The 16,124-nt window shown below is 36.3% G+C and overlaps 1 protein-coding gene across 8 annotated transcripts in view; it reads right to left on the bottom strand.

Annotated features, from left to right (window-relative positions):
• The window catches only part of KIAA0232 (KIAA0232 ortholog), a 70,425-nt gene that overhangs the window by 35,983 nt on the left and 18,318 nt on the right, over nucleotides 1–16,124 (bottom strand). For 4 of the 8 annotated variants that reach the window (XM_026122038.2, XM_026122035.2, XM_026122036.2 and 1 more), the window contains exon 3: nucleotides 1,583–1,720. In XM_026122038.2, coding sequence (XP_025977823.2) covers nucleotides 1,583–1,720 — 138 coding nt within the window. Of the gene's footprint in view, nucleotides 1–1,582; nucleotides 1,721–12,178; nucleotides 12,220–13,480; nucleotides 13,593–13,807; nucleotides 14,016–15,007; nucleotides 15,091–16,124 lie in introns of those variants that run through there. The other 4 variants (XM_064511463.1, XM_064511464.1, XM_026122037.2 and 1 more) reach the window with 4 other exon arrangements.

Here is a 16,124-nt window from a genome sequence, read left to right as displayed (position 1 = left end):
TCACACATCTTTTCATTCTTTCAAAACTCTACTTAAAGGTTTCTTTTCCCTTTCTTACTCTACAGCAGATTATACAAACTTTCAAGTGGAGTCAGTCTTGGGATTACTAATAAATTCATCTTCTCCTTTTTCCTTTTCAACTGTTTTTCCCTATTTGATATAAGTTTAGCTCTAAGCGATGCTTCCTTGATTTTCAGTTATGTGAAGATGCATCAAGAAAGTTATTTCTAAAGCCAAAAATAGATCACCAGTATTCCTATGGTCTATGTACGAGATTACTTTTTTTTAATACTCATTTTATGAGCAACAAAAGACATCATACCTCAAAAAGGGATTATTTCTTGCAACTATTTCTTCATATCTGCATTAACGCAAAGAGTAGACAGAGTGCTGACATCAGTGCTCTATTACTACATAAGAGCAGAGCAATTTGCCGACAAAATTATACTTTGCCTCACTTCGCTAGGATTGTAAGTAATGGGAAAATGGGAGTTTAGGCAACTTCCCAATTAGTCAGTTAACACTTTAGTAACTGAAATAATGCTCTAGTAGCTTCATAAACAATAAGCCAGCATAAGATGGCTTCGGTGCTGCTGAAGAGGGGGGTTGGTGGTGTGGGAATCAGTCCCACTTCCTTCATTATTCTTGGCCACATGCCTTCCCTACTGCAGCTGGCACATGTGTCTGTGCTACAAATCTGACTAGGGGACTTCTCTGGTTTAACACTTCCTCCACCCCAACCAGGTTAATTTCAGGAAACTGATTCAGTTTCCCAATCCAGTTCATCACCGCACAGCCACACAAATGCTTGTGCAAGCACAAACTGTGACCAGGAAGGTATATGGAGCAAGAACAGGCAACCAGGCTGCAGCGGCAGGGAGAGTTTCTTCTTGCGGTAGTGATAGATCGAAGTATTTGTACATCAGTGGCTTTACCTTTCTTTCTATAAACTAAAAGATAGGCTACACACTTTTTTTCCTTCTTTTTTTTCTTTTTTCTTCTTTCTTTTAAGATAGAGCTACATGCTACCTACTGCTTCTGGTATCCTCCTTCAACCTGTTGCTTTCACCTCTCCTCCCTTTCTCCAATCAGTGTGCATTAGCTCAGCTCCCACTTAATGATGTAATCTAGAAAATGAATGTTTGCTACAGTACACTGTGTTTTATTTAGCAATTCTGGATTACACATCCAGCATGCACAAAACATGATGGCTTTCTGTCCATGTTGCTCATGCACACTTCGACATAAAGTAAATTTAGTATTTTAATAAATATCCTTATGCAAAGCTTTGTGGTAATTTCAACAGAAACTGGTGTATTGCAACTGTCCTTGACAAGAGTAGGTGAAGGCTTGTAGGAAGAAAGCATTACACTACACAGTACAAAATCTTTGTGAAATCCTGCCGCCATACACAGGTTTCATAATTTCCTAAAGAAGAAATAAAGAACTCTCAGAGAAGTCTTGGGGAACTTGCATTTTAAGAAGGTACAGATTAAAAGATTAAGCATCACAAGCTAAATGTATCTAACTCAAAAAAGAATGGCATAAATTCTTAAGAATATATTAAATAATGCAAACTTACTTCATCAGAAGCAGAGCGAAGACACTGGACAGCAGCCTGTTTTTTCATTTCCTCTAGTGTTAGATCAGAGCACTTTTTCTTACTCTTTCCCCATTTTTTGTAAGCTCCCTTTTCCCAGCCCAGGAAGATGTCATTCTCCTGAAATCAAAGGAAAGAAAATTACATTAATACTATTAATGTATCTCATTAATATAATAGAATGGGACTACAAACCAACATACTGTTAAAATAAGAATGACATCATCCAGTCTACTAAATAACACTATTTGCCAAATTAAAAATTAATCTGATTAACACCAATGATTACAAAAAACTGTTGCACTTACTTTTCAGAAAAGTGCACATACTTTTCACAGGACATGAAGGCTACCCACACCTGAATGCAATATTTTCCTGTTGCAAGACATATCGTTCAAGATCATTTTATGGTCAACTCATGGTTGAATATATTACTGTAACTTACACAAAATATGTTGGAGAATTCCACTGAACTCTAAAATAATAATGATAAATGCAAAAAGTTCAAAGAGTTAGGCTCAAACATAAGAAGAAGCTAAATAGGTCAAAGAAGAAAACACAATGTTAGATCCCAAACTCTTCAACTCTCTTTCACAGTGAATGCCACTATGACTAGAGCAGTGGAACAGCTCACCTTCCAATGGACCTAAACTAATTTTTTAAAACAAGTTAGACACTTCTGGGGAAGGAGAATTCCCATATATGTAGGAACATTTAATTAAGAACAACAAAATCAAAAGAGAATGTTATTGTATTATATATAAGCATCATAAGATATGTAGCATCTGGTTTATGTCACATTACAGGTTTACACTTTTCAAAATTTACCACCTAACATTGATCAATGCAGCATATAATGAGTATTTTATATCATACTGGAGAAGCCAAATCATACTGGCAAAAACAACAAAAAAACCGCACCCACCACCCCCCCACAAAGACCCCACCCCACCAAAAAAGTATATATTTTTAAATATTTTTTTATATATGAATATATAGTATTTTTCCAACTCCTCTGCAAAGTTGCCCGCCTCTCCTATTCATTTTCCCACAGTCTGTTAAATACGCCTGTCTTTCCTGACATACATTGAGACTTGCTTATTCTTCACTGTCCATTCACACATATACATATGATTTCCTGTATTCATCTGATCAAATGAGTACTTTGACTATCAGGAAAATCATCTTTAACTTCTTTTAATATATACTGGTCTAAATCACCTCCTTCAGATTCACAAAAACCTGATGCCATCCAATATTCCTATCATCTGTTACAGCTCCTAATAAAATCAATGCTCAAGTCTACCCTCATTTCCAACAGCTGCCGATTGCCTATGGTTTCAAAATGAAGTAAAATTAAGTTGTTAGTGAAACTAGTTGCTTGTGTGTAATCAGAAAATAGAATGAAAGTCAATAAAGGAGGTAAGGGGGTGCAAATCATCTTGGGGGGAAAAAAACCCCACTTCAAATGGCTGCCATTGCTGGTTTTTTTTTTTTTAAACATGACTGAGTCCTTCAAGAAAGAGTAGAGCAATTTGTTGAAAAACATTTTTTTTTTAAGTCAAATTTACCAGTTGCTCTCTTGTTTCTTGTTTATGTGCAAGATTTCAATAGGTCATTTAAAACAAGAAATCTAAATAGTCTGCTGTTCTGTTACTAAAAATATTAATAAAAAGATACTTACACAATAATAGAAAAACATCAGAAAAAGTTCTCAGAAAATAGGTTTAATAACCTATATACACGTATACTTTTTATAATTTTATGTAATTTTTTCCAAAATTATAGTTTATGTATTTCTTCATACTCAATGAAGAGACTGAATCTCTGCTTTGCATGCAAGACGCAACATAAATTTTACTGATTCAGTACCATAACTCTCCTCAATATTCACCAGAAAGTATCTGAACTGCTGAGACCCACCTAGTCCCCACCAGCATCCAAGGCCTCTCCCATTCCTCCACATGCAGGCACAATTATGAAGAAAACACCAACTAGGCTGTTTTATTTAGTCTGTTTTTAAGGGGAAAGTTGAGTAAAGCGACACTTAATAGTATGAAAAATTACCAAAATGCTATTTATTAAAGTATTTCTGTTATATCTATGCCAACAAAGCTTGCTAACCTCTGCAAGGGTAGTTTCACCAGCTGTATACGCTAGTAGTCTGTAAGCACAGCCACAGTACCCGTACACAGAATAAAAAATAAAAATAAATAAAAGGATACCTGGAACTGACACTTGTCTGTTAACTTTGGCATGTCCCAATTTTTAAATATTTAATCTTTGTGACAAAAACACTTGTTTTTTAATGGGGGAAAGAAGACTCAACAATATTCTTTGAAACATCCAACACTGAACTGTTTTTATCTGTCCACCACCACGCCATCCCTCCTCTCAGAGGGAGCACTTTCTTTGTCCATTTTTGGAACAACATGACTCATCTTGTAAGATGCAGTGATTGAGCACAGAGCTCCTGGAGAATCCTCACCTCCTTTCTACCACTTTAGAAAACACACAAAAAGTTTATTTCTGAACATACAGTTTCAGTTACATCTGGCTGCCACAGCCTCCCACTACCATTTTAATTTTCATAGGACTGCCACTGCTGAAAACTTGAGTTTTCATTATTTCTTTTTCTGGGCAAGCTCACTAATTCTTAGCTTCACTTTCTACAAAATCAGCAGACACTACACGTTACAACTATTTCACATAAAATTTCAAAGTTTAAAATCCCCAAGCAAATTACAATATTTATCAGTATATGTAGCCAAAACTTAGCAAGGAACGTGCATTTTCTGCACACAATTCAAACACCACACCCATAAAATACTACAAAACAATGGAGAAAAAATCCTTACATACAACTCCTCTGTCATAACATATTAGAGCTATTCTGAATCAATTAAAAAAGTCATTACAGTAAAATGGCTAAGAACAAGACAATTTCACATACCGTAAAGACTGAGGTTTAGAACTTGAGAGCCAAGTGAAATAGCAGCTGAACAGCATTCTGCTTTTATTAGGACTAAAGTGATAGAAAGATAATCCAGCATTTTCAAACGTCTATAACTAATCTCTTGCAGTTTTTCAATGGCAAGAAGCCTGCTGGTAGGTTTACTCCTTAGACTGGAAAATATTACTTGAATTTTGAAGGCTAGCCATCCAATGTTAAACATCAGCAGAAAGCAGAGGCAATGTGAATACTGGGAAAAAAAGCAGCTTTGAATATCTAAACTGGTATTTAATTATCCATTCTTCAGAGACCTACTTTACTTACCTACCAAGTAACTAGATAATTTCTAATTTGCAAAGATACTGAGAGTAGACAGTTTTGTTATGAGAATAATTAGAAAAGAACTTATGTATAAACATGGCTAAAGGAATTTTGGTGAATTATCTATATTCCTTATGTTAATACCACCTTAAAAAAAAACACCACCATCAGCATTTGGAATACTTAATTCAGTATTTCTGAATTAAGCAGAGATTCTCTTCCCGTTCATTTATTTTGGAGAATAAAGAGAAATATCTACTCTCAGGAAGCGAACAAACATAACACCTTGTGATAAGAAGGAATGAGAAGAAAATTGTTTCGAAGCTCATAGTCTACATAACAGGAAACTCAGAGATTTAAAACAAACCAACAAACAAAAACTTATCCCAGGAATCTTGGAGGAGTTACTGTATTTTATAAAAGCCGGATTCAATTTCAGTGATGCAGAAATACTAAAGGGCTCATGGACCCATTTCTACTCAGGTAAACAGAACGAGCTAAAATTTTGCCTCATCAGCAGAGCACACAGGAAAGTAACCAGATTTAATAACCTCATCAACATATTCCTCCAATGGGGAAATCAAATCAGCAAAAAATATGTTTAAGGAATTTTAGTGTTTTTTAAAAATAATTTCAGAAAAACTGATTTCCTGAGAATCTCTCTCCCAAAACGCACTACTGATTGAATTAGGTATACAGTAAGATGATGAACAAATATAATGTTTATCAAATTTTCAGGTAATGAATTGAGTAGTCACAATTACCTATTCAGTCGAGATTCCTATTTTGAATTGTTCATGAAACATTTTAGGGCAAGACTTTCAATTCTCTTAGAAGGGAAAAGAAAATCCTTAGTTTAAAAAAAAATCTGAATCAGAGAACATTTTGAAGAGCTCCTATTTTCTGAGCATTTTAATTTCAGCACAAACTGTGTGTGATTCAAGTATATCCCTGACCTGTTATTCTTCGTTCCCTAAAGGTTATTGCTGGCCAGCCAAAACATGCTGCTTCAACAAGCAATCACTAGTAACAAGTTCATACAAAAAATAAGAAACATTCAATGTCACAGCTTCTCAAATACAAAATAAATACACACACAAAGTCTCTTCTTTCAAGATTCCAACTCAAAAAATACACTTAAAATAGGTTGCTCAGACAGCCAGACAAGGTCATCTAACCTCTAATGAGAAAAAGAATTCCCAAGGCTTTTAAGGTATGCAGGCAGAGTCCTGCAACACTGAGCAACGTATGGGAACAACTTTTTCTTCTTATAATTCTTAACTAGTTAACAGATTAAGAGATGTCTCCCAGGACGGGAGAAGAAATCATGCATAGTTATTTAAGAGAAACAGGCATTTGCAAAAGAATCAATAAAACACTTAATAGATATTTTCACCATGGATAGTTTGAAGGTGTATGCCTACTGAATGGCTGGCCAGTTCCTGCCAAATGGAATATGTAATGATTAAGCTTTGTCTACTGGTCCCAGACTTGTGCATTACTCTGGACTCTCCTCTACCAAGCTGTGGGACAAACCTTCCTTAAAAACTTTTAAAGACTTTCAAAAGGAAATAAAACAGATCAACAAATCATTGGATAGGGCAAAGAGAAAGAAAGGAATGAATGCACATATGGGCAGACTGAATGTGTAAGCCTTACTTCCTTAGAAACAAGAATAAAAAGAGGAAAAGACAGAGAGGTCACCCAAAGTAACTGCCATATCTAGGTCAACAATTGTGTAAGACATCCCAAATCCTAAAATATTTCAATAAAAGATCTACAGAATTTGCAAATATTTACTCTGCCTACAAGATGGAATACTCTAAAGTCGAGTCAGTAGCTTTCTCCAAAGACAGCGACATACTCACTCCAAAACACACCTAAAATAACCCCTGAATATCAACATGCAGCCCATGAAGCTTCAATCATCAATCCATTTTAAGGCAGCAACAGCTATCTGAGCTTGCAGTAAATGTATGAAAACAAAGACCCTAGGCTACATAATCTGACATAACGACAAGCCAGGCAGTCCTGCAGTCCTGGTCTCTTCTAGCAACAAGAGTTTTTAAAGCACCAATATTTAACTACATCCAAGGTTTCAGCAGACAGCTATGAACCACTGTGCACTGCAGGAAAACTTTTCCAAAAAACTTATTCAAAGAACAGCAAAAATAAACTCTGAGATGTTTTGATAGGCAGGCAATGGAAGAAAATAGACATAAATGATGTCCAAAATGGACTAGCTCCTCCCTACCTCTAGAAAGATCTCAGAGATCAAGGGGAACAGTGCAACACACCCCAGATGTATTTCACCTTTAAGGTTATTCAGGAAGCAGACTACATAGATAGCTAACGTGACCTTCCCTGAAAAAAAAATGCTTCCACTAGACTGAGATTCAGGAAGAACTTTCATAGATTGTTTAGAGCCATACAGATGTGCACTTTTTCATAATGACTTTTGCGGAAGGTTTAAGATGCATTGCATCTAATTAGAATGAAATGGAAAGGTCTAATGGGCCAGGACTGGCTCAGATATTCCTGACAGGTTGACTCAGTCTTAGACAGAGATAATAAGATACTACATACACAAGACAATTCCCAGGACGTGCTTGAAAACTGTGGCACAAGCTCAGTTTATATGCTTTAAAGGACATGCAAGAAAAAGTCCAGCAGAAAAATACACTCTCAGAGAGGCAGCACCACAAGTTTTCACCATGTCAGAAGCCATGCTAGCCACAGAATGGAAAAGACTGAAATAATATTTTTAATTCTTAAATAGTTATTCAAAATCCAGTTCTTAACAGAGGAAAAAATGCCTTTTTGTGAAACATCAGAGAGCTATGTTATAAGCTCTTGGTATATTAAAGCACCTAGCCACAACTGTACTCTCCTTCCTGATTGCTGTTACCAGAGCAAGTGGAATATTACTACCCTACTCAGTTGGATTGTAATAGAACAGCTGATATTACTGTTTATCAGATGACGCTCGGTACTGCTAGGACTTCAAGGCCCTCAAGGCATTCAGGACTGATGATTCTCCAATTTGCAGGCAGGGAAGCACTTCACCTATCAAAAAAACCAACTCCTCACCCCCAAAAAATAGTCTGGGTATGAAATACTGTAATTTGAGTTTCTGTCAATTATAAACTCTTGCCTACAATCGTACTAACTTGAATGGGCAGCCTATGTGTTGTTCACTAATTAGGAGTTACTCTAGGCTGAAACCAAGCAAAAGAAATTTGATCACACCCACTCCCAAGAGTGAGAGAACATGCAAATGCTGCATCTGTTGAAATCCTATGTTTGTTGAGCAGGCTGCCTATAGAGTTCTCCCATTAAAGCTAATACAGAGAAGAAGAAAACGTAGCAATGATATAAGGAGATCATTCTACTTGCACGTCTTACCTACAAGGCAGAAGAGACAGCCAAGAATTCAACAGAAACTGTCACTACATAATGCAGAGGTCTGATGAGGATATGTTGTGACTGGAGAAGTTATTTTACAAAGCATCTCATGGTTGCTTTCTTGGACTTAGGAACAAAGTTGCAGGGCAATCACTGCAGACAATCATCTGATTTTGGAGACGACAGGCGGCATACCCGTATGCTTGCAGATATGTGCTGAATGTACCACCGTGCAATGGGGTGCAGTACAAGAAACACTACGGAAGGTATCTAGGCTGGCCCCAGAATCAGAAGCAGTATAACTACATCAGCACCGAGGGGGCCACTAACAAATCCTGACTCTTCAGAGGGCAAACGAGCCTGGCACTTGCACTAGCACCTCTGTTTTGCATGATAGAAGCCTTTGTGAGAATACATCAGTAGTGATAACTAATACAACAAAAAAAGTGATTCTATTATTCTTTTTGCATGTTTTCAAGAGATTCTCAGCAGTATCTAATGCTTAGTTGTTGTGTAAGCCAGAAGTAGTAATATAGCACCTATTCCTAAGGTAGCTTTGATTACCTGGAGCAGAAGCTAATGATAACATTCTAATCATATTACATGCATGCGCCTACTTCAATAGGACAGTGCCTAAGATAGGTACCATGCAGCTAAGGTAAGTCTGATGTTCTCAGATGGACAACATTTCACATAATGCAACAGGAACATTAACAAAAGCATCATTTCAATATGATCTCACCCACCAGTGTGAGACAGGGCCAGAAGACAGTTTTGAAGAAAAGTCGCTTTGATAACCACATTTCTTGAGAACAATGCCTTCCAGTACTCTTCTGCACTAACATATCAGCTGAAGCACACTACTCTGAAACCTGTACAGTTTGCACAAAGACAATAAGCCTGACAGCCCACTGCTGAGCTCCAATCCCTGCAATTGCAATTCCTGTCCCTGAAACAAAACAAAGATGACAATTGCATAGTCCATGATAAACCAACTCCACCCCATATGTTGCAGTCACCAGGACAGAAATACAGAACAGAGAGCAATCATCCCATGATTAACAAAACAAACATCATCTAAAAAGGAATCAGAAAAGCTAAGTCCCTTAAAGGCACCGCACCAGTAAAAATTTTAGCTCCATTGATCAGTACTGTTACAGAAGCTTCTGCTGGAAGCTCTAGTACTGAGAGCAATCTCAAAGAAACCCAATGAAAACAATTTCAGGACCTGCAAAACAACTGTTGGTACAGCAGTTCTTCACAAATTGATCTACAGGGGCTTTCACAGGACAAAGTCCCTTGAGCTAGGGGAACTGCAACACTACTCTAAGACTGAAAACAAGAGGTCTTACCCTGCTGCACACATAGCAGTGCAAAAAGAGTAACTGGGAGTTTTCTGAGGCATGTGTATTTAGAGTAAAAGTATTTCAATTGTCTTCCACTGCTTAATTATGTGTTGAAGAGGTATCCACAGCCCCCAAATCTTTAAGTTAATTATATGTAAAAGACTTATTTCCCAAATATTAAATATGACAATGTTGTCATATTAATGTTATATCATCCTCAGCTGTTCACCCTTGAATGAGGAAAAAAAATATATATATATACAGCTAGGTATTCCTGTAAGAACTTCTTAACTTATCTGAGCTTTTAAAAAAGTTAAATTATTCTCCATTAATTAACAAGCTTTATGGACATATTAACTTTGAGGATACAGGACTGTTTGCCAAGTATGATAAATCTGCTGTCTTTGTTCAGTTTCAATTTGCATGTTTATGTACAAGAGCGAGCCTTTTTTGGTCCCAGTCCTCCAAACATATACACACTTGAATACTCTAAGGACTTCAAACTAATCATATAAAAACCACACGGGGGAAAGTCTTGGTCTCACAGTCTGATTTCCTACCTAAGAATTCTTCTCTTCATATACTAAGCACGTGAAATTCAAGTTGTGGAAATTTTAGGATAGTGGTTAAAAAGCTATGGTCAGAGAATTAAAAAATTAATGCTACACAATTTAACAAACAGTACCACAAACACAGAGTAAACTGAAAATGTTTTGCATCCAAGAAATTAACATATTACTGGTGAAGCGTGAAGTTTATAACACTTGCCTACAATAGCCATGCAGCATTACCACGCTGTAACCAAACTATCTTCTGCATATTTTAATTCACTAAAAAACTAAATAGTTTCTGAATGACCTACAGTTATTTCTCAGGGATGATAAAAGAGCAGTTGCGACTATACTAGAACCTGCATTGTCATCTTTTGTTAAACTGGCATACCAACCAGATTATCCTTTCTACTAAACTAAGCCTATATTAAACGTTAAAGTCCTCATTTTTCCTCATACCTTCATGTTATAGGTGAAATTTTCACTTCAAAGCAAACAAACAAAACAAAACACAACCCCTTCCCCCAAAAACAAAAAAAGAACAACTAAATATCCATTGTTGGAATATAAATCTAGACATCAGGTCCCTCTACTGGGTTAACGTATGATGGCAGGGAGAACAAATGCCCCACATTCAATCGCATCTTCGAACCTAGTGGGGCATCACAAGCGTCGTCAGCAAGAAGCGTCTCATGTCACCAGCATATGTAAGCCAAATGCAGAATAGCTGACAATGATATCCCTGAGTTCAAAACGATGAGCCAAAAGCCTTTATGGTGACAAAATCACAGAATAAGGACTTCTAATTCATCATTATATGTGGCCTGAGGGTTTGATCGCACAATTCCCCTTTCCAACACTCTATTCCTCCATTTATCTTTAAAAAAATAAAAAAATTTCCACATTTTAGACTTTAAATATGTATTTATATATGTATAACAACAAAAAAGCAAGAATAAAATCCACAGAGAGTCAGCAGAAGTACAGGTCTTATTCAGCTAAATAGCAATAATATAGTAAACTATTACTTAAACTAAACTATTTCAAATCAGTCCAAAAATAGTTATTTTTCAAGGATAAAATTCCTCTATAAACTTCAAAAATCAAAAGGTAATTTCACATCAGTCACCTAGGAGTACAGTTTGTGGTCCAACAGCTACTTAATTCTGTGAGTTAGGAAAGCATCATGGTTTTATAAACTTTTTTTAGGGTTTCTGCTTTCGAGGATCAGAAAAAAATGTCAATTTCCTAAATAAATGAGTTAAAAGAAGTAGATTAAAATCTACATAAGAAACACAATATGAAAAGCATATTCAGCGTATGCATTTACACCTTCCTGCTGCACGACCAAGCGAAGCCTTCATCTTTCTGAATGCCTGCCCTTTGGTTTTGCTTTTAATAAAGGCTCCACCCCTTCAGAAGGGAGAACATTCTGCAAGCAAAAACCAGGAACCTGTTATATTTGGAAACAGTTTTGCTTACAAATAATACATAAAAGGTACATCACAGAACACAGATTTTACTAGTGCATAAATAAAGATCAGCGAAATATTTTTTCACATACAACATACTATTTTAATGCAAGGCTTACTGCTTCACAAAGTATACTACATGAATGCAATATTCACAGCATCACAAACTGATTTGAGAAGACGTGTATAAATATACTTTTAATTAGCATTTAAACAGCATAATCAAGTTAAAACTCTTAAAAACACCTAGGTGGTTCAACAGTAGGAAACACTAAGAGTAAGACATTCTAATTGAAAGTCAATCTGATCTGAAGTCAAAAGGCTGCTTCAGAAATTTCAGCCCTCCTCCAACAGCATTTCTGTGGATCTCCAAAAGTTAAAGGTCTCTCAGTAATTTTGCATGTTATTTTTTCTTAATTTATCCTTTCTCTCCACAATTTATCCTTTATTCCAAAGGAAAGAAAAATCATTATGAAAATATACATGATGAAAGCATATATACTTAAGAGAAACATTCTGCATTCACTTACCATCACATAGTCCACACCAATTTTTATGAGGCTTTCCCTAACTGATCAAAAGTATGAAGGAAGATGGAAGAAAAAAAATAATTATCAAGGTTTTCCAAACATTTTTAACCAAGAGACCATTGTAAACTTGAAATCTTAAAACAAAAATTAAATAATGTATATATTTGATGATATAACACGGCTCAACAGATTCTACTACGAATTTTGACCATGTAGACATCCAATTTATGTGTAGGTCAATTTGAGAATCATCTTCTCTGGAAAGTCCACAAGCAAAAAAAAAAAAAACAAAAAAACAAAAAAAACCCAAACCACCTCTGTTTCTAGGAAAAAAAGAGAAAAAGTACACCACTGAAGTCCCTACCTATCTTCTGATACGGGAGACTTTAACAAGCCACAGAAAACTGCTTCTGTGAACATCCTGAGTAACAGTGACCAAGGAAAACGTGTAAATCCACAACATGTTGTCTTTATATTCTCTCCCCCATGAGCTAACACTAGGGAAAAAGCCCCCAGATTCCCTTTATCCCTCCTAAACCCCCCCATCAGCAACATCATTGCCACACACAATAAAGAAAGAAATGCTTAAGAACTTTTAAATCTTAAGCTACTTTTGGAAATGAGTCTAAAAGCAAGTATCCACAGATGCAACTGGCTTGAATACAAACTATGCTGTAAATGTCTATGATGATTAACTTCAGTACGTGAATATTTTTCTTAATATAAGTTTTTCTTAACTTTTAGGGTGTCTATACTTAGAAAGTGTTACTGTGATTCTTGATAAACTCATGTGTAACTACTACTCGTAGTAGTTCGGAGTATCTTGGCACCACAATGCCATTCAACATCAGAAAAAGATTCCCACGCTACCTAGCCTTTGAAGCACAGTTGGGCAAAACATACTTGCTTATCTTTTAATTCTCCCAGTAGTCTTACAGACACTTGACAATATTTCAGTTCAAGCCAATGAGTCAGAATAAAAATGGCAAACCTTCCAGTAAAACCTCGTTGCAGTATATTTACTGTTTTACCTTCACTTGATTTGGGGTTTTTGTACGGTGCCTTTCACCACATCCCTGCACTTGGAAAAAACTGACAGCAACTCTCTGAAAACTTGTGACTTAAATGGAGCTATTATCCTGCAATATTAAACCTGCATACATATAATGCTACCTAATAGAAGCCACTCTATACAGGCATGTCATGGATTTAACAGTGATCATTAAAAACAAACAAGCACACACCCACATGCCAAATCCTTAAATACATCTTATTCTCTACTCACATATCAAATTACCTCACCATATAGAGCAGGACAGCACTGGAAGAAATGAGTAAGGGGAGAAATGGAGGAAGAGCGATGTGACAAAATCACAGATGTCTGCAGCAGAATCACAAACAGAATCCACATATCCTATTTTATTAACAGAACAAAATGGAAAACCCTGCTTACTCTCAAGACTAAAACCTGAAGATCGGCCAATTATGAAACCCTAGCCTTTTGAAATTACTGTTTTTAAAGTAAACGCAAGTGCCTGATAACACAAGAACACTGACATCTTATATAGCGGTCTGGTACGGTTTGGGAGGTTTTCTCGTTCATTTTGGTTGAAGCCTTTCTTTACTTACCTGCCAGAACCTCAGTCCAGGGCGTCAGAGCTCCATTTCCCCGCTACAGTTGATGACACCAGAACACCATAAAGAAAGCATGGAAGGAGGCTCCCTGAAGCGATTAAAACAGTGCTAATGATGCCATCAACATTCTGAGGTGGAAAGATCTTAATGACTATTGTAACTTCAGCCTAAGATTTTCTAATTAAGATGATTTATACAACTATCCCTAAGGTGAAGATTCTAAATAGTACACTCCTACCCACCCTTCCCCCCCCCCCCCCCCCCCCAAAAAAAAAGCACTGGGACTACATCGCTCATATTTGCAGCTCCAGTTTTGGTTGTTAGAGACCATACATTCCCTTTTACCCTGTTCAAAATGAAAGCCATTGCTACGCTTTTGGGAATTAAGTGATGGGTAATCATTGCACACAGAAACGGACTTCTAAAAGAAAAGAGACATCATTAAAATAAACCAAATATTCAGAACATTTCTTCCCCCTGAAATTTTGTTGCATTTCTCAAGAATCAAAGGAATCACACAAGAAAAATAACTTCTGAGGTGCCATGGTCTAACTATTCCATGGGAATTAATGGGAATTAAAGGAGCTCAGCCTCTCTCAGTATTTTATTCCTACCATATTGCTAGCTCTTTTAGATATTTAATGGCTACACTCTTCCTTGAAGTCTGTTAGCAAACAATGTTGATATTTTTCCCATTTGTCTTAATGTTGTACCCATCTTCAAAATTTGATTAGAACTGTTTAAATGTAAACATATGCTTCAGAATACAGATCCTAGTGTTTCTGAATGACTTAATTTATCTTGCATTTTAAAATGAATTTTGGTTTAGTCCACACAACAAACCAGTAGATAAGTAAAACACAAAAAATAAAGATCAAGCATGTGTGTTTTAAGATTTCTCCAATTCTCTGCATGAAAAATTTGTATTTGCAGTTTTTAAGATTAAGCTGTTTGAGAAAGGAATTAGATAGCAAAATATTTTCACAATATATGCATCCAGTCACTATTACAGAATATCATTCCAAAACCAAATTAATACTAGATCTCAAAACTTAGAAAACTGTTATTTGAGAGAGGAAACATAATAAAGATATCTTACAAGCAGGGACCATATTGGAGGAAGTGGAAAAAATAAACTTTCAACTTCTTCAAATCTAGATGTCACTCAAAAGGCACCCTGTATTTTTGTATTACCGTATCCACTCAGCAACACAGGTTTTCGCCATCCTGTCAGCATGGGGTATACTCTCTTCGGATCATTAGGTTCAGATAACCAACTTGGAAAAAGAACACATTCCTTTAAACTCTATCAACCCACAAAGCACCCACTTAAGGTATCAAAATGAGAAATGACATATTTTGAAATATAGTTATCCTGCTTCTTGCAAAGCCTGATAATAAGAAAACTCATTTTGGCACTTTGGTCATTTTAAATGACCACAGTAGCAACTTTACAGTTATGACTATGCTCTAAAATGGACTGAGAAGAAACAAGTCTTCATTTTTCCCCAAGGCCACAGAGCTATCTTTAAAACTCATCAAATTCTGGTGTGGTTTCATTTGGTTTCTCTTCCCTGCCCTTCCCCCACATTAAGCTGATTTTGGAACTTTATTCTAGCCCCCTTCTAAAATACAGCTGTTCACGTCTAACCAAGACTAACTAACTAAATTCGCTGTTAAGGTGTACTCTAAAAAGTGTTTACAGTTTACCTGGGGGTTTGGGGGGTTTTTTGGTTTTTTTGTTTTATTTTTTTTTAAGTGGGTCATGAGGTTGTCCTGGCCACTTTAACTGCTGTCAGATTAACTTTTGCGCAAAAGTTACTTTCGCATATTGGAAGCACAAAGGCTTTTGTGCACATTAAGGGTACCTAAGAGTTCACAAACTGCAGCATCTGGCACACAAAGTTCTCTTCTGCTTCAGCTGTGTTTACATCTATTCCACAACACCCTGCCCTGCTCTTGCCGGATTTTTAAAAAGGTAAACTACCAAAAAAAAGTTCTGCTTCTACTTATACACAATTATATACACGCAATACACAAAGTATCACTATAACAATAGCAATAAAAAAGAGCTAATAACTAAGCCATCATATATAAATTTTTGCTTTCCTCCCTTCTTCTATTGTACACTAATAACCACCTTATACGATGAAGTCTATGATCAACAGTATCCTCACCCTTCCTTGGAAATACCAGGGTCCTATATCCAAAAATACTCCGCTATTAACAGTATTTTGAGATAGTTTGACAATGCAGAGAGATTAAACAAAGAAAATGAAAGGTGAAATTAGCAGTGAAGAAAATATTCTAG

The sequence above is a fragment of the Dromaius novaehollandiae genome, chromosome 4 (genome assembly GCF_036370855.1).
Source record: "Dromaius novaehollandiae isolate bDroNov1 chromosome 4, bDroNov1.hap1, whole genome shotgun sequence".
Lineage (NCBI taxonomy): Eukaryota > Metazoa > Chordata > Aves > Casuariiformes > Dromaiidae > Dromaius > Dromaius novaehollandiae.
The sequence above is the reverse complement of the archived record's forward strand: the minus strand, read 5'-3'. Positions and strand labels throughout refer to the sequence as shown.